Source organism: Lonchura striata, chromosome 5 (genome assembly GCF_050655825.1).
Source record: "Lonchura striata isolate lonStrDom1 chromosome 5, ASM5065582v1, whole genome shotgun sequence".
Lineage (NCBI taxonomy): Eukaryota > Metazoa > Chordata > Aves > Passeriformes > Estrildidae > Lonchura > Lonchura striata.
In genome coordinates this window covers 56,149,978-56,174,209 of record NC_140707.1, presented here as the reverse complement: position 1 = coordinate 56,174,209, position 24,232 = coordinate 56,149,978, and the positions used below count along the sequence as shown (strand labels likewise).

Below are 24,232 nucleotides of genomic sequence, written 5' to 3'. Positions count from 1 at the left end.
TGAAATCAGAACAGCTGGTACTGCTCTGAACCTCCTGCTGGGAAAATGCAAGCCAGTTTCCTTGCTCAGCAGTCACGTGTAAGGTTTTGTTCTCTTCTTGCAGATGCTGGACATCCCACGAGTGCTGGATATGTTGAGGCAGCAGAGAATGATGATGGTGCAGACTCTTTCGCAGTACACTTTCGTCTATGGAGTTCTCATTCAGTTTCTCAAAAGTTCTAGACTTATCTAACCCCTGCCACTTCCTAAGAGACTCTGCAAGAGTTTACAGAAAGAAAATGGGAGTTGTCCAGACCTGCTCTCACTGGTGTTTTCCTCATTTGATGAATCACAGAGTTACCATTTAGGGCTGCCATGGGACTGTTAAATGCAAGTCAGCGTAACAGGCTCTACACAGCAGGATCTTCGCTGGACTGAATTCTTCCCACCTTCAGCCACAGTCACATTAAGGAATGATTTTGCTTGTCCTGGTCTGTAGTAGTTGCACATGTTCTTTAGAGTGGTGTTATGCTGAGCAAAATAAGTATCTTATGGAATGGAGGTATATCATACAATTTTACTGACATTATGTTTTGAAACATAGTTGTTGACTGTGCAAAAGTTAAAATCTGTAGGTGCACATGGGGTCAGAAATCTGCTCCCTGTGAATGTTAAGGTCTTATGCAGTTTGATTCTGCTTTCAATTTTATATATAGAACAATTCATCTATATTTTTTAAAATGAACATTTGGTTTCCTCTGGCATACTTAGCAAAATTAGCAGTTCTTAGATATTTTAAGCTATTGCCTTAAGAACAGTTATTTTTATATTTGGAATTTTTAAATTAAAAAGAAAATGAACCACCACAACAGAAGACTTTTTAAACATAACAATATTTTCAGAGGAGAAGACTGACAATGTTTGAACCAACTTTTCAAAAATCATGCGGAAAGTCCTAGGGAAGCTGTTGGTAGTTATTTGTAGTGCCATGTAATAGAACAGACAAGTGAAAGATAATGGTAACTGTTGATAACTTTCATTTGAGAAGAGGAATGTTTACCTGCAATGGGCAGGGGAAAAATACTTTGAGTATCTGTGAGGTTATTGGAAACAAATGGATGAGAGAAAGTACATATTCAGTATTATTCATCTATTTAGAGGACAATTTGATTTTACTGGCTGAAATCAAAGTGGATGCAAATGTTTTAAGCACTTTTTTTGCTCTGTTATTTATGTAGCTAAATATAGATACTATAATCATGCATTGTTTCATTTGGTAATATACCATTACTAACCTGTTATTTTAAGAAGAGCTTTTTAAGTTGATGAAGTGAGAAAACCAAAATGGGAGTAGGAAGGTGCAGAGTGGTGAAGTGGAAATTATTGTATGAAGTGTAACGGAGGAGGTGTGGCAGCTATGATTGCTGGTTTACACAGTGCAGAGATGACCTTAAAAAAATGTTAATGTTCCCAGCCAAGAAAGCCAGTAAAGCACTGGAAGTTTCTGTAGAATCCTCCAGATTATTTTGTTAGTGCTAGAGCAAATTTTGCTAATGCTGTGCAGCATTGCAATGAGGGACATTTGAGAAATTGCAGAAAAAGAGCTCTTAGAGGAAGCACTGGAGATGGGGGTAATTTAGTAGCTGTTTAAGTGGCTGAGTCAGTGGCTGTGGCATGGACCTGAAGTAGGCAGGTACAGCCTACTGTAGTTTCTGTTTTGTCCCATGGGGCTGGTCAAATGATGATATCCCTAAATAATCCTCTGTGATTTTCAGTGGAGACAGCGTGGTTTTAGCTGCCTTTCAAAGTGTTTTGAGATGCTAAGTTAAAAATCCTTATTCCAAATTGAGCTATAGTTTTTAGATATCTGGTTTAATTAAAAAAAAAACAAACAACTTATAGTAGACCACTCTGCAGACATGGTTAAGTGTACATTTCCCTTGATACTTGCTTAGTGAAATGAAATGAAAAGTCAGGTTTATTAGTGCTGAAATTGTTATTTTTCTGAGCTCAAACAAGGATTTGGAAGCTATTAAGGCCCCTTCAAAACAATGGTTGTGTCCCAAAACATGAATTAAGAATTATAAATTGGTTGCCTCAATTTCCTTTGTAACAAGCTGCTTCCATGAAGTTAAACATGTGGTCCAAATGACATTGAGATAATATGTCATTTTATACCAAATATATTACTTTTAGATACACAATATGATCTGGTGCTTTCAGGTCTGCTTAGAAGCAGTCTGTTATTTGTCCTCTCAGTATAAGTCAGATTGAATATTTTGGGTTAGGGAAAAGCAATGTTGTTCTTATATAAAATTCTAGGAATTATTGATTGCCAAACATAAAACTGGAAGTCAGAGTAAACCAATTGCTGAAGAGTTTCTTCATACATAAACCTTGCAAACATACAAATCTGACATATCTATGTTGACAGAAGTATTGAAAGAAGCAAACATACTTAGCTATTTTTATCATGCTCGGTTTTAAAAACATTGTTAATTTTTGCCACAGTTCACTTCTATCTGCAGAAATGTTATTGAATGGGAGGGCAGGCTCTAAAATGTAGCTTATACCTTTTCAATTTCTTAACTTTGCACTGTGATCTTCGTCACCTGATAGATGCAGTTGTAATCACATGATGGACAACCAGAAGCTGTTTCTGAGACAGAACATCAGCTGCGAGGCATTAAAAGGAACAGTAATAACAAGCAATTGAATCCAGTATTTGTGGGATTATCTGAGGTGGGTGAGGAAATGTGTGTCTTTTGGCTTGTTTTTCTGTTTAGCTAAAAGAAGTTGTATTCACTTTTAGATATGGTTGTGCTCAAATCTGGTAGTCACAGTCTTGTTTTTTTCAGTGTATCAGTGCTACCTCCTCCCCTTCAGCTTCCAGTTCTATCCATCAACAGTCTGTTTTTGCAGTAATAGACTTGACCTTATTAGACTCGACTTTATGTGGCTTTTTCTACTGAACACTGTAGGATTGTTTTTGTTTTTAAGCAATGGCTCCAAGTGGGCATTGAAAATGAGCAATTTCTCTTCTAGATACCAAATGAAATTAAACTTCACAACCTTCTTAAAAAAATATTTTTAAACCATTGTTTAGATTTGCAGTTAACTTAAAAAAGACAATTCAGTTTTTAGCCCTTTTGTTCTGAGCCTTGAAAAGGGATGCATTTTTACATGTAGTTGTGCCGGGTACTTAATGAAGTTTTGGATATTATAACAATATCCACTGTCCAAATCCAGTCACAGTGTGAGTCAAAGGTGGATTTATTTGTCAAAAAACTTAAAATTTCTCTAAAAGCCTGTCCAATTTTGCCAAATGTGTATCTGTTTTTATGGGGATGAAATCAAATGATTATGCAAGATTTGAACAGAGTTTGTCTAGTAAGAAAAGTTGCATGAAGAATTTTTGCAGCAAATGGCAAAGATGATGCTGATCTCTTGGGATGTCAGAGCTCTCAGGGACAAATAAAGGTGCTATATACTGTCAAGAGACAGATTTGGTGGTCTGTTGTTGAGTAGGTAGAAGATACTTTCTAGGATCAAATTATATGAAGAGACGGGAGACGAACATACAAACTGTAGTAAGGACATCTGCATATTTGGGTTCTTTCTTGGTTGCTCTGATATGAGATTTTTTGGCCAGTGAATCTTGGTGGTCTTGGGCTAAAACCTCTTCTCTAAGAAGCCAAGTCAGAGCCCTGTCCATTACAAGATGTCACTGACTTAGCTGGGTTAGCTTTAGGCTACAGGTTCCTCCTGGCCCTCTTTGGTGAGGCAGGAGCTCTCAAGTGCACAGGGGAGTTTTGCACAGCCTCTGCAGCCTGCACAGCAGTGCTCTCCTTTCCTGCTGTCCCCCAGGAAGAGCAGGAAAGGTTTTATGCCTTAGTATTTCACTCATTGGAATGCCTTTCACACAAGGTGCAGGGTGCTACGGTTTATACGTAGAAATACATTTAATTCAAAGCAGGTGACCAAGGCACTGTTCTTGTATTTCTATGGATGAAAAGTTGCTCTAAGTTAAAACCAACATTTAGGAAAAAAAAAGTAAAATACAGTAATAACAAATAGAAGTAAAATAAATTTTCACTAAAGTGGAAAAGATTCTTGACATTTTACCTTTGACTTCTCTTGTAATCCTGTGTGTCTCTTTTTGAAGTGGGCAACACTTGGAGCAATTTTCTTCAAAATGGTTCCTTTAAATTTAACAAGTAATACTGAGGCTGCTTCTCCAGCTGCTTCTACATATTTTGTGTTGGAGCAGCTGTTAAAGTTGAGTGGCTCATAGATTTTGATGGCTTCTGGACCAAACTTGGAAACTGCAGGATTGTTTATCATAGCTGTGTAATGAAACCTCAGTTTTAATATCAATAGCATTACTAAATCCCTGGTATTTAAAATCAGTGAACCCATTTCAGTAGTTCAAATTATCAATTTAAAAGAATCAGTGCCACAGTTGCGAAGAACTCAGTGCTTAAGTGTTTAGGGTTGGGGTTTTTTCTGATAGTGCAAAGTCATGAAAAACCAGAGTCCAGCCCTGCAAGATGCAAAATTCCTGCAGTTCTTCATGATACTGTAGGAATTAAAATGGGCTTACTGCCAGTGAAAGCTTGAGCCCTAGAAACATGAATACGCATGTCTGCTTTAAATTTAAATACAGATTCCAAGAATTAACCAAAAGAATGCAGCAGGAATGTGCATACAGGAAAGTACAGCATTCAAAGGAAAAGTAGATGAGAGTTCAAAAGAAATTCTCTTGTAAAAGTACAACATTTTGGACCTAGAGAGTGAGGATTTGAGGAGTGGCAGAAGGCCCTTGGAGGAGGATTTGGAATGTTCTGTATCCAAAGTAGGGCTGCTAGCAGGGTTTGAGTCATATGGTATGTTTTTCATGGCATGGTAGGGTAAGTGAATGTAGTCATAGGTGTTATTTTTACTGGCTTTTTAAAATGTGATTTTTTAAACTCCAAATACTTTTTCAGAGGCTCTGTTATTTTTACATATCTTCCTTTCCAAATGTGTTGAATGCAATCTGTCAGCTTAATTTCTGTTTACTTATTAAAGGTCAGATTTTTCAAACTACAGTCTCTGGTTTTACAGATACAAAATGCAGGGGGAATAGGCATACTTGCAATTTTGCAGTGATAATTTCTAATAGATGCAGGTGAGATGATTCAAAAGTCTGTGTTTTGAATGAAGCCAGGAGTTTACAGTTGGTGCGAGTTGCTCCAAGTTAAGGCTGGACTAGCAATGAGACTCTTGAAATGTGGAATTTACCATGGACTTAGGAGTGCTGTTGCAGTGCAACATTTGCAACACAGTGACATTAAAACAGTGTAACACTTGTGCTAAGGTAAGGGAAAAAAATCTTAAACTGCTGTTGCAAACGTGCCTGTGAGAAGAGAAGTTAAAAAAAAAAAAAATCTTAGTGCGATCTTGCCTGGGACCAGCTAACTTGGTGTACTCTGTTGGCATTGCACGCTACTTTAAGGTCTAACTGAGCTGAATAAAAAGGATTTGTTAACTTCAGTGAGCATTTCAAAAAACTGTTGCTAAATAGCCTCTGGTTCTATTCTTTGCTATTTTCCACATCATGCTGTGTTCAGTGAAGAATAACCTCCAGTGTGTTTGTTTTGTTGAAGTCTATTCTTCAGCTTTACTTAGGGAATGAAGATAGAAATCAAATGTAAAGAATCTAATGAACAGAGTTTACAACAGATCCAGCCTGTGGCAAATCAAAGAGCAAAACTGCAGATACTGTAATGTTCTTTTGGTTCAGATATGCAGCAATAAAAACTACCAAATTATTAATTTTATGAGCAGTTTCAGAAGGTGCCTTACTTTCATAAAGGGAATTAAATGCTGTTTTTCCATTTGGAAATATTTAGATAAAATTAGGAGACTTTCTTTTAATATACTTTAAAGACATTGAAAATGCCATTAATTTTTAGAACAGTAGGAAATTTAATGGAGAAAACCCCTGTAAAATCCTCCAGTCTGTCACCTTGCTAATGCTGGATAATTCTGACAGACAAGGTGTGTGTACTCTTTACAAAGATACTTGCTTAAGTTGCTTTGAAAGACCCAACTTATCTGTCCTCTTTGTGGTTTTTCTGGGGGCACTTGGATGGAAATTTAAGAGGCTTTACCTGGCAAATTAGCAAGTATGTACACTCCTGCACACTGCTGAAATCTCTTCATTCATAAAAGCAAATGAACGTTTGAAATCCTATCAACAGTTTTGTAGGATCGAATCCTCAGTGTCAGAGGAACACAGGATCTGGCTCCATTTCTTCAGTTTTCACTTGAGCCAGTATGCAAGGACTTAAATGGGACTTTGTTTAAAAGTAGCAAAGATGAAGTATTATTTTCTAGTACTAAGCTAGTGGTTAACATGTCTATTTTTTGCTGTCTTGCCACCAATACTGTAAAAATGTATAATCAAACCAGCTTTAATTCTTGTAAAACTGAAATTGGTTTGTAAAACAATGTATAAATTGTGTTTCATAGACAGAAAAGCTTGTATTACTGAATGTAATATATGTGAAATGAATATATTATAGTCTATTTTTGCCATGGAAATAAATATTTGAAGCAATTATGAGGTTTTTATAGTTCCATTATTAAAGGAAAAATCCAAGAATTTACTGTTCATGTGTAGTCCTAAGCTGGGACTTTGCTTTCAGTTCACAAAGGTGTGATCCCTCTTCTAATGTTCTACAAGTACTGGGTATAAAATTTGTGCTGCCAGGTACTAGTAGGTGTCATCTTTGTGGCAGGAAAGTCTTGTGCCTGCTGTTCTGTCATATTTTTTCACAATGTTTTGCATTTTGTAAAGTTGTTTTTGGTACTGAACTTCCAGTTTTCCTCTCCTAACATGTAAGTGTAGGAGGAATTAAAACTTTTGAAATTTGGAGAACCATTTCCAAAAGCATGTGAGAGAAGAAACAGTTGATTATATGCTTACTATGATTGGAGCTGCTGCCAACAACAAGCACTGAAGTGATTTTCATTCTAGAATTGGCATTGAGTTAAAAAGGGAGGTGCTGCAGCAGCTTGCTCTACACACCTGGTACAGCATGAGGCTTTGTGAGGTGAATGGAAGAACTGCACACTGGACATTGTAGTTTCACACTGGACTAGTGCATTTCCCTTGTCTTTGCTTTGTCAAGAGCATTATCCCCTAGCTACATCTGAAACAATCAGGCTTTTAACTAAATTTTGTCTTCTAGGTGCACTCAGTTTGCGGGCATTAATCAGCTTAAGGTAAGACAGTTACAAACCATAGATACATCTGTACTTGTCAGAGCAGTTCCCAAGTCCTGGAGAATGTCCTGTGCGATGCTCATTGTAAGCAAAGCTCTTTTATTAGACATGGATACAAAGTCAGAAGAGGAAAATGGGACTTCCTGGGACTTGAGGCTCATGGTGAAGCATTCAGCAGTTTTGATCACACTTACTATTTATACTGATTTTAGACCTCTGGCAAAGGTATCTTCAGAAACCTAAATTTCCTCTAAATCCAGATGGTTTTAAACTGCAGTTGTTATGTTCCAGCCACTGTAAAATCCCCATTAGAGACTTCTGGTAGCCAGAGTTGGTTGACAGGACATGGCTTGATGCTTGGCACATCTGGCCAGAAGCTTTCTTGGGCAAGAGCTCCAGGACTTGGTACATGAGAAATGTACGGGAGTTGATGAGAGAAGTTCCCAGCTCAACCAGAACAACAATAGGAATCCAAATGACAGGTATCAGATGTAGCAGCTTTGATGCACTGCAAAAAAGCTCAGTCAATCCAAAATAAGGAGCATTGCTGAGTGTATGCACTCCCTGCAGTCAGAGCAAATTTGTCTCCAGTGCCATGGTGTTAGGAGGACTGCCATGGTGAGTTTAGCATTTTCAGTGCATATATGCCATCAAGCCTGTTTTCAGGAGAAAAGTTCAGCCTTATCCCTCTGCACAGTGCTAGTGTTTAAATAATGACAAATAAGCAGAACTGAGAGTAATGGACATTCTGGAAATGCTTCACAAATACTAGAGGTTGAATTTCCTGATATTTGGGAAGGTAACTGGCTACGGGCTGGCCCAGCCTACCACTCACCTGCCCCTCAGCTTTGTTACTAGAGCGTGCCTGAGACTGCAGCAGTGTTTTGTGGCAGGGCTGTGCTCTCACCTGCCAGCTCCTTCCTCAGGTAAAGGGAGGAACAGGGAGCTGGCTGGGGAGATGTGCCCAAGAATCCTTTGGGGAGATCAGATAGCACCATAAAGTGAATTGAACAGAGACTCTGAGATATTCAAATAGTGAGGAGGACCATGGAGAAAACACACCCTATGGAAAGTCATAGCAAGGGCCTTTAAAGACTGATGCTTAGGCTGAAGCTCCCTGTATAAGGCTAAAAGCTGTCAGGGTGGGATGGGAGTAGCCATTATGCAAGCTTGTGTCTGGGGAAGGAAAAACCAAGAGCTTCAGGAGCTCTTCTACCTTTCTCTTACAATTCATTGTTGTCTTAGATAGTTGTGCCCAGCTTTCAAACCTGTGCTATCTGTATAATCTCTGGTTTCACTTGTGTCAAACATTGGGAAAAAGCATGGTGCCAAATGCCTCTGAGCTGAATTTCTGATTGGAGAGGCTACATCTCTGAGGTCCTGCAAGGAATTCTCAGGCTGACAGGAGAGCTGATGGCCTTTAACACGTTGCTTCACTTCTTTGGCATGTGAGCATGCTTATGAGTGAGAGAAATGGACACTGGGAAGAGCTGGGGTCACCTCATAGTTGTGTTACTCATCTGGAGCCAGTCTCTGGCTGCTGTGAGATGTCAGGTATGCTGCAGCCCTCACACAGATACTGTAAGGGGAGTCCTACAGGCTTGCTGAATTCTTGGGATAACTACAGAGAGCTCTGCACCTCGTGCTACAGATCACGCTGCCTGTCCTCTACGAGAATGGGACAGCACAGCTCTGTTGCCTGCCAGCCTGAGGCTCTGTTGGAGTTTCTCAGGTTTCAGAGGCCTCCCTACTCCATTTATGTAGCCTTTCCTTGCCCTTCTCAAGGTCCGATTTCATTCCCCCAATGTGGGAATGAAATGCTGGAAGCATTGCAGGGGAACCTGTGTATGCTGAAGCCTGTGATATACAAGAGCAGCAAGGGCATGGCAGCAGCCTGTGTTGGTGCCCTGTGGGATGTCTGGCATTCCTCCAGCCTAAAATGTGGTGTCGGGTTGAGAGCCTACGCTTTTTGCAGGCCAGTGTCATGGCTTCAAAGATGAATGCAAGTGAAGTTTTGTGTGTTGTCACCTGGCTGTCAGGCACACCTCCTGGCCTTTGCTGTCAGCTAGAATTAGGTTAGTGGGTGAGCTAAAAGGTACCATTAGGAACCCAGCTATTCTGGAGACTTTCTAGAGAGAACATAAAGTCCCACACACTTCATCCTTGGTTTTGGTACTCTTCACTTGAATTAACAAATTTTGTTTCTACTCCTCAATTGCCTGGCACGCTGGAGTCATCCTAGGCTTTCTTTAAGGTGGCTGAAATGGTGATGAGCTATGGGTGGGTGTTCTACAGCTCGGATGATTTGTTGAGCCAGTGGCAACTGCTGATTCTTCTTTTCCCTTCCCAGTGATGCTTTATCCCTGTGACATGCTCAACTTCCGCTGGCCCACGACCTGCTACAGGTTTTGAAACTGGATCCTTTGACTGGCTGTGACCCATGCTGGGGCAGTGGCTGCAGATTAATTTACTGCTCACCTGTTTGCTATCTCTTGCTTTACTACTGGAATACAAACTGAAGGTGGTTGTTTCTGAATGAAGCCTATTTCACTAAAGGAAACAGGGAGACTAGACTGCTTGTGTCTGGTTTGGTTGTTTTGGAGAGTGAGAAATGATTTTTGTTAAAACTGCTGGTTGCTGTTCTGTTCCTTGTAATCTGTGTATGTACCAGGTGTCAGCTCTTGAGAACAGCAGGTTAAGTGAAGTGCCAGAATAAAACTGGGAAATGCCAGAGAAAAAATTATGGCTTTGGAGACATCACTCAGCTGCAGTGCCCTGCACTTGCTTACATACACTCCTGTCTTGGGTGGTCAAAAATTAAAGTGGGATACTGGACTTTTCAACAGCTTTGTAAAATAGACCTTGAGTTCCAATTTTGTATTTTTTTTCCCTTTGCATAAATTTTTAGGTCTCAAATACAAGCACTGTGATAAAAAAGGTGGTATCATGCTTTAGGTATATATAGGTATACACACAAAGGTAAAATACAGGTAAAGGTAAAAAAGTGGCACCTAAATTTCTACTCTGCACCTGTGCTCTAGCCAGTAACGGGTCTCACTTTAAAAGACTTAAAACTTAAGTTGTAAGTTGTACTGGAATCAGTAACAACTTCCCTTTTGCCAGTCCCTTCTTCCTGTACTCTCTTTAACATTCATTTTCCATTGGTATTTCTACTTAGTCCAGGCTGTGGCTTGGGGCTCTCCCAGGTACTCAGACACAAAACAATAGTCATACACTAAAGGGCATTATTAGAACATCTTGTTGGTTAGAAATTGTGCTGTCACTACAATGGAACAGCCTGCCTTAGGGCGACAAATGAAACTCCTGGGCCTAATTTTTATGCTGATGTTCTAGTTCTCTTGCTCATAAATGTTGCACAAAATATTACTGAGGAAACAAGTAGCCCTTTTTTTTCCCATTGTCCAGTGGAGCCATTTGTACTTGAATAGTGAAATGCTGTCAGTTGAGCTGCATCATTCTTACAACTACTCTTGCATAGCTATAAATGATAAAGTGTATAGAAATGCAGAGAAACAAAATTGTGAAGTCATTCTGCAGCTAAGCCTAAATGAAAACTCTGTAGGAGCTTTAGACACTGGGTGAATCAAGGATAAAAGGATGGCTTGAAGCTGCTTTTTTTCTGGTCAACCCTAAGACATGTAAGCACCTTTTTCCTTTGATCCCATTAATCTTTACTTCAAATGACCAAAAGCCCCACTTTGCTTTGTAAATAAACAGAATTCTACCTTTGAAAAAAAGAGCAGTGATGACAAAACTGTAGCTTTAAAGGTAAGAGGTCATTTTGGTCGAGCAAAGTAACACTAGCAGGCTTTTGTCTATTTGAAAAGAACATTGATGTTATGATGTATGTACTCATGGCCCACATGAATCTGGGGAAAAAAAAAAAAAGTTTTTACATTGCAGATCACTGCTTCTCACTGCTCCTAAGTTTGTTACATCTGAAGGCTTCAGATATGTAGTGGTGTGCGACTGCCTTGTTCTGCTACTGCTTTTGCCAAGGCTTGAGTGCAACACAAAGTAAAATGTGTGAGAGAAAAAAATTTAAACCAAACCAACTAAAACCCTCAGAAAAAATCCCCAAGCCTTGCAGTGTTGATTAATCTTATCACTGGTGTGGGTCAAGCTTCCATATCAAGATCTTTAAAAAAAACTTATGTTTTAAGCACCACCTTAAAAGTAAATGTGAATAGAAGAGAGACAGTCTTAAATCCAAGGCAGCCTGAATTTGCTCTTGGATCTGCAGATAAACTGATTTTATATAGATAACATTTATCTAGAATGATTTTTCCCTACTATCTGATAGGAGTGCCTCTACAATGAGAAAAAACAGTTCTTTGGACTGGACTGATTGCTCCAGTTTCTGATACTGGGGTGTGTAATTCTCTGGTTCTTTACCAGACATTTCACTGTGGATCCAATAAACATTCACACTTACCATTTAGGCAGACAGGTGCTTTCTTTGTGAAAGATCTGTTTTAATCAATTTATTTCCTCTTAAATTGCATCTACTCAGAAAAAAATGATGTTGAGACAGTTCGTCAACAGGAAATATGGTCAAGAAACTTTCTATTTATTTTTGCATTACTTGTATTACAGGAAATAAGTATGCCATTACTAATGCCTTTCTGTGAAGTTCACTGCTGTGGTGTGAACAGTATTTACTACATTATTTTTTCATTTACAGAATTTGAAGGTGAAATTCTTATTAATCCTTAATCAGACTCATGTTCACAAGAAGCTGAAGTTTGCTGAGTGACATTTTTTACAATGTACAAGTCACAAGTGTAGAGATTGGTAGGGAAAAAAACCCTAAATTCTAATTATTGACCAAGAATGGAGAACTTGGAATGGAGGGCCCCAAGAGTGGGTGAAGTCCTGTCTGAGAAGCAAAGAGGCTTTATACTTGTATGCATCAAGCCATGCTCTTTAGTTTTCAAACCAGTCCCAGTGTGTCAGAATTCTTCATAAAGTAGAAACAAGTTTCCTAGGGCATCCCTTCGAATAGAGGGAGAGCTTCCTGGAGGATTGGAGAAGGTCTGTGATCACTTGTGACTGAGGACAAACCCTCCCTGCACTGTACCGACTCAGCACTGTGGTCACATCTTTTCAACAAGACAGCTCTGGTGGGGGGGTGAAGAAGTCCTCTCATTTTCTCACCTGCAGTGAGCCAGAGCACTCATGCTGCAGGCCAGACTTACAAGGCAGCCAACTAAGTATGGCAGATGAAAGGCTGGTGCCCATCTGCCCAGCCCCATGTACCTGGCTAAAATAAACTCTGGTTTTCTGTCATTGTCAACAAGTGCAATTTATTATTATGGACAAGGTACCCAGGAAAGTGGGAACTGTGTTCCGCACTGCAGTTCTATGACTGTGCCAAACATGTTTTTCTCTGACTAGCTTCCTCTAGCTGTTTTTTGACATTTCCTTTTTGTCTTATGAAGTTTATGCCTCATAAGTGAAGCAGTGGTCTGTGTCTATTGGAGCTCCTTTAAGCTGCAATGGGTCATCTGGCTGACGGAGTCACAAACCTTGGTTGATGCTCACAAGGCACAGGGGAGGCAGGTGGTGGCAGTTGCTATGTAAGAACTGGTACAATTTGGGCTCGTCCTTGGAGGAAGAAGGTTAGAAACTGACCCTAGGAGATATAAAGGACAGGTTTTATCCAGGTTCCTAAGACTACTCCTAGTTCCTCACCCACAGCAAGACAATGCAACTTGCCAGCATTTCCTAATAACCTGTTAAGCTCATTCTGCAACAATGGGAATGTCAGGCAATAACTGTACACTGATTCATCAATGACATTTGGGTTAATTCTGTGCAATGCATGTACTAACTTCAATTTAAACTTAAACCAGAAAATACACCACCTTTTCTCCATTTGCTGTACAAGGTGCCTGATGTGTCCTCTTCTACACAGTCCTAGTCATCAAACAGTAAGCAATTCAATCCTTTTCCAAAACCAAAGCTTGATGCAGAATGCTATGCCATGGCTGTCATCAGTGCAAAGAATTGAACTTAGCAGTCTCATTCAGTTGAGAACTGAAAATAAAAAACTGCAATCGTTAATCTACATAGATCTGTAAAAATTTGGATTTTCTTCTTATGAAATAGTTTGATTTTTCATTTGTGGGCTTCTGTGAGCACTACATGGCAGAACTGTTTGTCCATTCTGGAAGAGGATATTGTTTGATGTTGAGTTTATGTTAAGCTGTTGAATTCTTGCAGACTAAACATCTCAGATCTTTATAGCAGGACCACAGCTGCGCTATCAATCAATTTATTTAAATCAATAAATATTTCATAACTTATTATTACAGCCCTAAAAATATAAATCTGGTTTTAATATTCTTAAGGTTTTTTTGAGTTATACAACTGTGGGCAAAATACACAAAATTCTTCTGATACCTGACTTTATCCTTTAAGGTCTAACTTACACAGAGATTAATGCCCAGTTAATAGTATCCTGCTACAGAGATCTTAGCAGTATTTAAACAGAAATAACTGAAATAAACTGAACAATTTACTACTGCTTGACAAATGGCAGTTCACCACAGAAGGAGCTCTATTCCTGTTTAACAGGTAAGCTTTGGTTACAGTTACAGTTACGTGAAATGTGAAGGGCCTCTGCAAAGTCTTCCCCAAGTTCATCAAGTTCCTCATTGACTTCCAAATCACTGTCCCAAGCAGCCAAATTTAAAGCTGCCTCACAGGTGGGTGAAGTGTCTGAGTGTTCTAATTCCTCACCACAGAAATCAGACTCTGTCCCAGCACCCATAATTTCTATGGTATCTTCTGAGAAGTCCTCCTTGCGCCGTGTCTCCCTTGACCTTCTGCTCCGTGACAGGGATTCACATATGTTTGGTTTCTTTAACAAGTCCACGGACTCAAGGAATTCTTCATTTTTTGTAGCTTTCCTCAGCTTGTGACCTTTACTGGTACGCTCAGGCTTTTCTGTTGTATCAAACTCCTGCAGATCCAGTGGGCCCGAGGCTTCCTGACCTGCATAGATTATCTCTGTCACGCTGTCCTCGCTGCAGCCAAGGTCTGATTTCAGCATATCCAACATCTGGCGCATTTTGCCCTAAGGAGTGAAGGAGGAAAAGGGTGACACTTCTCCAGCCCCATGGCACCTGGGCACTGCTCAGACTCAGGGCTTAACTCTTGACAGAAGGAAGAGGAGGCTGCTTGCAGTCAATTGACTAAATTAAACATTGAGTGTCACCAAACTGAACTGACTGTTGTCCAGTCTTTGTCACTGTACCTGTGACTCCCAATCTGCCATGATCCATGAGTGAGCAGATCTCATTTTTGGAGAGAGAGGGGCTCCCCACTGAGTATTCTGGTTACCTTTACCCTCCAATATACCTGTGCATTTGCCCTGCTCTTTGGAAATGTCACCTAAGTCATATGCAGAGACCACTGTAAGGGCAGCACATACCTCATCAAGGCGGTCCTTATTCTCTTCTATATGACACTCAAACAGTTTATCCAGAACCCTATAAATAAAAAATCAAATTATTTCACAGGAGGAAAAACAACTTTTACCAGATGCACATAATCTAATGACAGTAGTTTTTTATTTCCATTTCTTAGGTGAATGGCACCTCTAAGAAGGGCCCTAGTGGAAAAAAAAATTACTGTAAAGGGCCAGAGGTAGACTGCTCTCAAAATTTCTTGGAGATTATTTTTACCTGGTGTATTTAGTATTCTTATTGACAGCCTTGACATATGAAGAAGAAAATAAGAGCACATAGAATACCAAAACTAGCTGGGAACCTTATCAACCCAAAGCAAGATAAAAATATTATGAAATTAGACTGCCTTGAATGCAGAATTTCAAAAATGGGTTAAGATTCTGTATACATATTTTATATATTTATAAAAATACTGCAATTTTTTTTTCATAAATTGAGAGTTCTTCGTTAGAAAGAACCAGTATCATATTGAAAGCAGCTGGTGAACTTTTGTCTGCAAGAGAATGTAACCCTTGCAACCCATGTTGAAGACTGAATTCATACTGGAACAGGAAGAACAGAAGGGGACAAAGGACCTGTTGTGTTAAAGGTTAGTAACTCAGTTTATTTAGCAAAACAGATGTTGCAGACTAAAATGAGTTCTTAGTCTTTTTCCACCTAGGGTTCCAGGGTCAGGTTTTAACAGAAGCTTTTATGTCATGGTACACAGGAGCAGATCAAAGTCAATGACCCTAAAGTATTTCCTACTTCTCCTTTCATACATAAAGCAAAAATGAAGAGGAAACAAAACAAAAGCAAGGGCTAACTGTGTATATGTGTGTATAAAGAAATTATTACTAATCACTACTTCTCTTACTTATGGAGTCCATGGGTTTCTGACATAGCAAAATTTCATTTCAAAACTGTAAACAACTGTAACCTACCTGTTAGAAAATAAGCCAAGTCTAAGAATTTCATTTGTAACATCTTCAATGAAAGTTAAATACAACAGCTCCTCTTCTCTGCAGGGAGAATAGAAACCCCAATGTTAAATGCTTTACCACAGAAACACATACGACATATTTTAGTAGGTTTAATCACCTTCACTGGAAAGGCCATTAAGAAGATTTTATAGTTTTTGTATCAGCAGTTATGTTTCATAAAAGGTAAGGCTATCATGACAAGCTAAGCCTTTTGTTCAATCTGGATAATAAAAAACTGCAAAATATGAGACTGTTATAAAGGTGGTCATGATGCTTTGTCTTTATGCTAACTTTCTGTGGTGGTATAAATTAGCACAGAGATCCCAAGCAAGGGAATCAGTGAATCTTGGCAAGTGTTCAGAACCTTCATTGCACTCAAGAAAGGGGAGCTAACTGGGAAGAAAGTGTACAATTGCAGTTTGATGCTCTGGGTATAAGCTTCCAAAGGAGCTTCTAGAGAATCTGACTGCAGCTGAAAATTGCGGGTCCTAAATGGAAGCTTAGAAGGATTTAACTGTTTATTTGGCAGCATCCACTCATTTAAACATATCTCCTTGATGGATAAAATCTTAGTGTGAGATATGACTTTCACCTCTTATCTCTATTTTAGTACCTCTAAATGAGTTGTTGATGCCAATTACTCTAAATTGGACACTCAAAAAGTCTGGAGTTCTGCTTGAATGACAACAGGAAAGAAAACCCCAAAAGAAAATATTTCAGTGCTGTTTCTCCTTCATAGCATCTTTCTAAGTCTTCCAAAGCATCCAGTCAAACTCTACTGAGTCATTCTCCAGTCTTAATAAACAGAAAATTAAAAAAATGGAATACATCTTGCATGATTTTCACTACATAAAATTTGTTATTGTGCTTAAAGATTGTAATTTTGGTTCCCTCTATAGTCAAAAAAGTTACCTACAGCTGGTATTTGAGACCTTTATTATAAGCCTTAAGTTAGGTAAATACAAGCCTGTCCTAAAGCACAAAGCACAAAATGACTTTCCCAAGGCCACTTGGTGAAGCTTTAGTAGTGTTTCTGAATATAACTCAAAACTCTTCTAATTTTCATCAAATGTCAGAATGGTAAGAATGCCTTTCAATTTGGTGCTTAATTTGCCAATATTTGTTTCAGAGATTACAGACCTGAAAAGAAATGGAAACAAACTAGGCACTGTACAATCTTCTGAAGTTAAAATGAATTTTATTTTTTGATTCACATAAAGTATTTTATTTTTTAAGTTCATCAGTTTTGAGGAAAGCCTTCTAGTTTCATGTTGTAAATGAGAAGAAAAATGGTTTAAAAGCCTACTTACTCATCATTGATAGTTCTCTTTGGTGAAGACTTCTGAGGACACCATGATGTCTCTCTAATCAGATAATCAGAGGGCAAGAAAAAGAATAACATTCTAAACTCTAGTTTGATGTTGTAAATGAGAATAAAAATGGTTTAAAAGCCTACTTACTCATCACTGATAGTTCTCTTTGGTGAAGACTTCTGAAGACACCATGATATCTCTCTAATGAGAAAATCAGAGGGCAAGAAAAAGAATAACATTCTAAACTCTAGTTTGATGTTGTAAATGAGAAGAAAAATGGTTTAAAAGCCTACTTACTCATCACTGATAGTTCTCTTTGGTGAAGACTTCTGAAGACACCATGATGTCTCTCTAATCAGAAAATCCAAGGGCAAGAAAAACAATAACGTTCTAAACCCTTTTTATACTACCTTACATGCAATTTTCTTCTGGAGCCATGGAGTGCCATTATATGATTTCCTTTCACAAAAAACCCCACCATAACACCCCTAAACCCTGCTTCAGTAGCAAAATCCCCTGCTGGCACCGAAACCTGAAAGACTGCTGTTCAAGAGTATTACACCACCTCACTTGAAGCAGTGCTCAGAAGACCTTGGTGCTACTTCAGATGCTATTCAATCTCTGTTATCTGTAAGAATGCTTTTTTAACTCAGAGTACCTTTTATTTCCTCAGATAAAAATGCCTTTGTATGAAAAGGCCAGAGAGCAAATCAGCGAGTCATGCGTGACACTCAGGTCAGCAATGAGGAGAGTCAGCTGGGAGCCCTCGGGCTCTGGCCTGATTTCCAACACTGCTCTGGTATTGCAGCTATCCCAGTATTAAGTTTTCAGAAAAAGATGTGGGAAATGCTCCTGCAATGCAGTATTTAGTTATAGTACTATGTAGTCTATGTTCAGATGTACAGAACTAACAACTGTATTAATGTTTCATTAGTCAATTCTGACAAAAATACTCATATATTTCAGAGCTGTCTTTCTTAATTGGCTTCCCATTGGAACTTATCACTAGAAAATAATGATTTTACAAGTTGGGAAAGGCCATTGATATAAAAACCCAATAAAAGTTCTGTAAAAGAAGACTTATAAAGAGAAATGCTAGTGAAGACTTATGGCCTAAGGACCAGCTGTATAGAAAGGAGCATTTCAAATATTCCCTCCTGCTGTAAATCAAGCACCTTAGGATGGAGTCTTGAAAACCATCTACTCCTCTCTCAGGCTCATCCAAAGTGTACAGTTTGTCTTCAACCTACAACACAGAAATAAAAATCTTTATTGTCGGTGCAAATGCACAGCAGATTTTACCATTAAAATGAAATCTAGTAACTCTCTGTGATTAAGCAGCCCTAGAAATTCCACGTCTCTTCTGAGAAACTTTGTGTAAACAGACAAATGGGACACCTTCTTCTGCTGGAAAGTCATGTACCTATTATAATACCTTAATACCTTAGCAGATATTTGATAGTGTACTTACAGAAACAATAAAAAAATAAAATAAAAAAAGATCTCTTCATGTGCCTCAGTGTTTTTTCTTATAGTTTCCACTCAGTGTTCTGAAATTCTCTCTCCTCTATGTAGCTAACTCATGTCATGGCAATAGAGAGAACACCTAAATCAGCTGCTCACTGCTGTGGCAGTGATGAGGTGTATTACTCCACAGTGATGGTGGTGGGTGTGGGCAGAGTACCCAGATGACTGATAGATGCATTATTACCTTTGATTTGATCTTCTGCTTTTCACCCATAACTTTTCTCACATGCACTTTGTCTGCAGATGGAAAGCTACAAAATTTAGAGAGGTATTAGATTCCCAAGTAGACTACTTTCAAAAAATGCAGGATGAGAATAGCAGCGCCACTGTGGAAATGTCTCATTGACCTGAACAGAATGTAGTACTGAACAGGTCAGAAAATTTCTGACAGACAGGTGATCCAAATTAATTATTTAGCTGCATATTAGCAGGGGATAACAGAATTATTCAAAATAATTATTCAGAATTAAGAATGGAGATGATCCTAAAATTAAAAGTGCACCAGGAAAATAGACAACCTACAGCCAAAAAATCAACAGTTGCAATACAGAGCCAAAGCTATCATAATTCCAGTCTTAGGAAATTCCTGATTTAATCTATGACAAAACTGGAGTTAGACGTGCAGGCATGGTGGACACAAAAGGGAAAAGATTTCTCTTTATAAGGTAGTACAAAACTAAATCAGAATTGTTCAACTTGGTAGGAAGTTCAATGCAAGAGGACACTAATTTTGTTTAAAATATTTTATACAAGGTATATCCAATGGTATTCAAATTAAAAAAAACCAATGAAGAGCTGCATTCAGGAGTTAAAAAAGGATGTTTGCATGATGTATTAATTAACAGACTGGAAAGCATGAGACTACGGGGGCAATAGTGGGAAACTAATTGCATGCTTATATTGGTTAACTCTCTACAAGATAGAACTATACATCAGAGAGCATAGGGAAGAGAGAGAGAATAATTATCCCCAGCAGATATGAGATTTCACATTTTTAATTTAGTGGCACTTTGTATCCAATCCGTATAAATTAAAGCAGTTGTTCCAGAAAGAAGACAGCAAAATATGCCAGTGAAAAAAGGAAAATCACATTCCTTTTTAGCTTTTGCTAAGGTGTATCTAGAATAATTATTCTAATTCTAAGTTCTAATAAGGCATCAGTATAATTATTCTGGTTTTATACAAATGTAATGAGAGCAAAACAGCTTGCCTTGATGAAGATAATGTTATGATAATATCTAAATCCCAGGGTTTTATAATAAAGTTTTAATCTCTGTACCTGATCATATCTGTCTGTGTTTGAGCTTCCACACACTGCTTGCGGTGATTTTTCTTCTTTCTTTGAGCGGGAGTGTAAAACCTGTACTCTGATAGGAAAGGTTTAGCATCTGATATCAAGGTGCGTGGAGTAAAAGGTTTTCGGCTCTTAGTGAAGTATTCAGAGTGCCTCTCGAGAAGATCCCCGCCGCAGGCTCTGGCGTGGCTTCCGTGGCACCTCTGGCACCTCACGGTCACAAAGCTCTCGATGGAGTGGCTGCGGGGAAGTGCAAAGCGTTTCCCTGGTGGCTTTGACACACAGACACTGGAGTGTGAGTAAGGTGCCCTGCACGTATTCCGAGAACATTTCCTGATGTATTGCACTGGACTGGAGTGAACCAAGCAACCCTCGCCATAAGGAGATGCTGCTCTTGGTAGGTACTGTGCCTGCTCAGCAGAGGGTGAGAGATTGTCTTCTGCTTCCAAGAGACTCTAGGAAAAAAATAAAACAACATTTCATAATTTTTCAAGTTACCTGCTTTCATTTAGGTGGTACTCCCAGCTATTACTGCGAGTTACCCAGTTGGTAACTGGGAATTACCATCTTGAAGGTATTTTCTAAGAAAAAATTCCAGTCTTTGTAAAATCAAATGGGTTTCACAGCAGCCTCAGTGCTAACAGATTTTAAAACCTAGTCACTGGAAATAAGAGAGTAATAAAGAAATGGTTTATTTCAGTAGCAAACACTGGTGCTCTATTACAGAATATTGATGGCTACATCAAACCAAGAGTTTAATCAGTCAATTTTTAGAAGAAATCATTCCACTGAGGCAAATTATCTTATCTGAATATGCTCTGTTAATACCACTTGGGCAAGCTAAGGCAGATATTATCTATAATTATCCCATGCTTAAAAATTCAAGACTATTCCGGAATTGTATTATGACATGTGGCAAAGACAAAATAGAAACACAACTAAATTCAAGTGATATTTTAAGGTAGGGTTTTTGGTTGTTTTGATCATTTCTTTGTTTGTTTTTTATATTAAAAAGAACAATTATATCAAAGTTTTATTTCAGTCATAGAGTTTTGAAAAATTTGCAGTATCAAAGCTTAAATACCTGGACAGGGTATGCACACTCGTAATTTTGCTTTATAATGTGTTTGAAACACCTTATGAAAACAGCTGTTGTATGCTCTTTTCCTACCTAGGATATTCAATGTCATCCACTGAATAGTTTGTCAATCAGTGAAAATTATGTATGACTATTTACAGTCTCTATGGGCAGGGCAGGCATACTGCAGAACTAGAAGATTAAACCAGAAACCTATCAGCAAATAAAATTTTGTATAAACCAATTTATTGCATCCACACATGTAACTATTTATGAAATTCAACAACTGTATGATGCAGAAAATATTATTCCCACTGTGTTACTCTATGTAGCACCACAACTCCCAGAGACAGGGTTTACAGTGCAACAGTTTGAGGGAGACAACCTGAGGATAGTTTTATTCTGGAAAATCTCACTGCTGTACCATGCAATCCACCAGACAAAACAACAACTGAATTATAACATCTGAGAAAACCCAAATCAGAAGCAACAGCTAACTTTCTAAAATTACTATCATACTTTCCCAACACTAGGGCAGTTTATATAGGTCCACATCATCAGCAACAAAGTGCTGTAAGATTTTAAGACAAGTAGAGGTGTTTACTAATAAGAAAATTAAATTTCTAAGGCCATTTGAGGTTTTTAACAAATTTGAAGTTTAGTTCAGCTAGGCTAACACTTGTCCATATACTTTCACCACCTGAAAAAAGAACAGGAAGATAATGAGACTCCAGTACAGACCATAAGCTCTGCAGTGACAAAAGGGAGAAACGAAAGATGATTTCCATATATGTTTCATTCATCTCTATTATACTTCTAGCAACCAAGTAAAAACTCTTAAGTAGAAGCATTATATTACTGAAGTTACTGAAGGAACACGTGCCCTATAGGGAGCCTGAGAAAGAGAGATGCAGTATGGTATAACCTATACATGTACTGTGACATGCATTTATTCATGACATACAACCATAATGCCAGTTGAGAAGATTCACAGATTCACCAAGCAGCCTATCCTGATTTCACAATTAAGCTATGTGGGAACTACTTTGAGAGAGTAAGACTGAAACACAGATCCAGTGCATTTCCAATGGGGCTTCATTGCCTGAGCACAATATAAACCTTGAGAAAATCCTCAAGAACACTTACATTTTTGAAAATAATCAGCTCATTAAAATGTGGATTGAAGGCTGGATGTGTGATTTTCCCCACCAGGAAGTGACAATCAATGAATGTCAACAAAAGTCACAAAAACAACTGTAAAAAAAAGTGCCTGTGGGGATTCTGTAAGATAATCAATACTTATCCTGAGACTTCTGAAGTCTCCTACTGGGGTAAGCATGGAGAGAAAAAACCCCAATGACCAAAACTGGAAATCTTTATCCATTTATTGAAAATTCATTACATTCTAAGCTACAAATAGATAGTGTAAGACAGTAATATATTACTAGTAAACCAGTAAGATATAGTGTACTATATTAATCTATTTAATTGGTAGTATAACTTGTAAATATACACAGATTTTCTATTCTAATATTCAACCCTAAAACAGGTGTTTCTAAAAATTCTTAGCAATAGACTCTTACTGTATAAATGCTCCATTTTCCCATAACACTGCTACTGTTGCTTAGAATCTACACGATTTCATTTTTTTCCCTTTCAAACACAATGTTTTAAATTAAAGATCAATTATGATGAATATACATTTTGTAGCATGCAGTAAATGAAATTTACAGGAATATTAAAAATGCAGGTATTTCATAATGAAAATTAAGTCACAGATCACACTGCCATATATTTCCTTCAAAACAATTTTTTCTCACATCAGTAAGACCTATCTAAACTATTCCAATACCCCAAAATATCCAGAGTTGCTGGTGCCTAATGGAAAGAAGTTTTCTTTTACTTAGCTGAGGCAAAATAAGCTCTTCATGATGGTGTCTCATGTGAGTCAACTGTATTTTACTACTACAGCATAATTAAATGCTGAACTGATAACATGCAGTTACAATGCCAAACAAATGCCTGTATTAGCAAGCAGAATAATAAGGCTTACCAGCATGATTGTTTGCATATAAAGTAATTGCAGTGGTAGCTCAGCACTATAGAACACAGATAAGACTGGAAAGTTTCAGCATCCACCTACATAGATAAAAGCTAATTCCATACCCTTCAGTGTATATTATAAACAACTTAATTCTTGTAAATGCTTTATTCTCAGTGACCAAAGCAGTTCATTGAGCTGCAACATAAATGGTATTGTAGAAGCATTTGTGAGCACATGAGGACTGGTTCCCTGCATTATGCAAAATAATTATTAAGAAAAGATAAAAAGCTGCATTAGCTGATTATTTATCTACACCTCATGAAAATGATATGTTCTGTTCCTCAGAAGCAATTGAGTTGATACAAAACAAGACAAAAGCACAAGGTTTACATGGAAATATCCTAAATTTAAGCACTCCTTACACATGAGAAGCTTAGGGCAGTTATCTTCTTCTCCTTCACAAATATTTCATAAGTAGAACAGACCAATTAGCTCACTTGTGACTAGAGAGAATTGCAACACAAAGCTGCATCTGTGTCAGCTGAGAGTTGTACTCATTCAAATACTGAGAACACAGTGTCTTTCAAAGCCCTTATCCTGAGGCAAAACTTTACTACTCAAACAGGGAGAAATACACTCCAAGTAGACAAAGAAACAATATGAACAAGGAACTCTGTCACTTCAAAAGCTTTTAAGCAGTGTAAGAGAATGCTGTTTGTCTGCAATTTGTCTCTTTTGAACTTTCAAAAAATTATCCTGTGTTGCAAATAAACTGCAAGCATGTTCACTTTCTGCTGTTTTCTATTAAAAAATCAGATGTTTAAATAAGAAACAAAAAAAAAGACAAAAAACATGCTTACAAATAGCACACTTATTAAAATATATTTGGTTCTATTCTTCAAACAAAATTTTAAAAATCCATTATAGCATCTGAGCTTTAGCGATTAAAACCATCAAGAACTATATCCCATGTAATTTGGAGTAAAAAATCCTGACTTATATCTTGCTTATCAATATGTTTCTATTCTGTTAATTCAACTAAGTATAATCCATTTTGAAAGACACAAATCCACTCAATGATACATTTCAGCAACTCCTTTTACAAGTTTCATAAAGTATGTATTTATGCTTCAATGTTATTAGTCTTAAAACTGGGGTAAACTGAACAGTACTTTGCATTTTGCATTCAGACCTCTGAATTTTCATGGACTCTGTGGAAGAGAAAATTCAGTAAAAAGTGTTCAAAGCGTACTGCTGTCAACTGACG

General features: G+C 38.0%; 2 protein-coding genes across 14 annotated transcripts in view; one reads left to right on the top strand and one right to left on the bottom strand.

The window, feature by feature from the left end:
* PTPN21 (protein tyrosine phosphatase non-receptor type 21) overlaps nt 1–6,583 on the top strand; it is a 43,857-nt gene extending 37,274 nt beyond the window's left edge. For both annotated transcript variants that reach the window (XM_021540963.4, XM_021540962.4), the window contains one exon: nt 104–6,583. In XM_021540963.4, the coding sequence (XP_021396638.3) occupies nt 104–232 (129 nt within the window). In that variant the 3' untranslated portion in view covers nt 233–6,583. The remainder of the gene's footprint in view (nt 1–103) is intronic.
* A 5,238-nt stretch (nt 6,584–11,821) lies between these two features.
* Nucleotides 11,822–24,232, bottom strand: part of SPATA7 (spermatogenesis associated 7) — a 34,667-nt gene continuing 22,256 nt past the window's right edge. For 7 of the 12 annotated variants that reach the window (XM_077783996.2, XM_085580630.1, XM_085580634.1 and 4 more), the window contains 9 exons: nt 19,829–20,298; nt 18,734–18,800; nt 18,198–18,268; nt 17,320–17,373; nt 17,170–17,223; nt 17,020–17,073; nt 15,671–15,748; nt 14,711–14,768; nt 11,822–14,353 (listed from right to left, as the gene is read on the bottom strand). In XM_077783996.2, coding sequence (XP_077640122.2) covers nt 13,835–14,353; nt 14,711–14,768; nt 15,671–15,748; nt 17,020–17,073; nt 17,170–17,223; nt 17,320–17,373; nt 18,198–18,268; nt 18,734–18,800; nt 19,829–20,298 — 1,425 coding nt within the window. In that variant the 3' untranslated portion in view covers nt 11,822–13,834. The remainder of the gene's footprint in view (nt 14,354–14,710; nt 14,769–15,670; nt 15,749–17,019; nt 17,074–17,169; nt 17,224–17,319; nt 17,374–18,197; nt 18,269–18,733; nt 18,801–19,828; nt 20,299–24,232) is intronic. The other 5 variants (XM_077783997.2, XM_085580632.1, XM_031504927.3 and 2 more) reach the window with 4 other exon arrangements.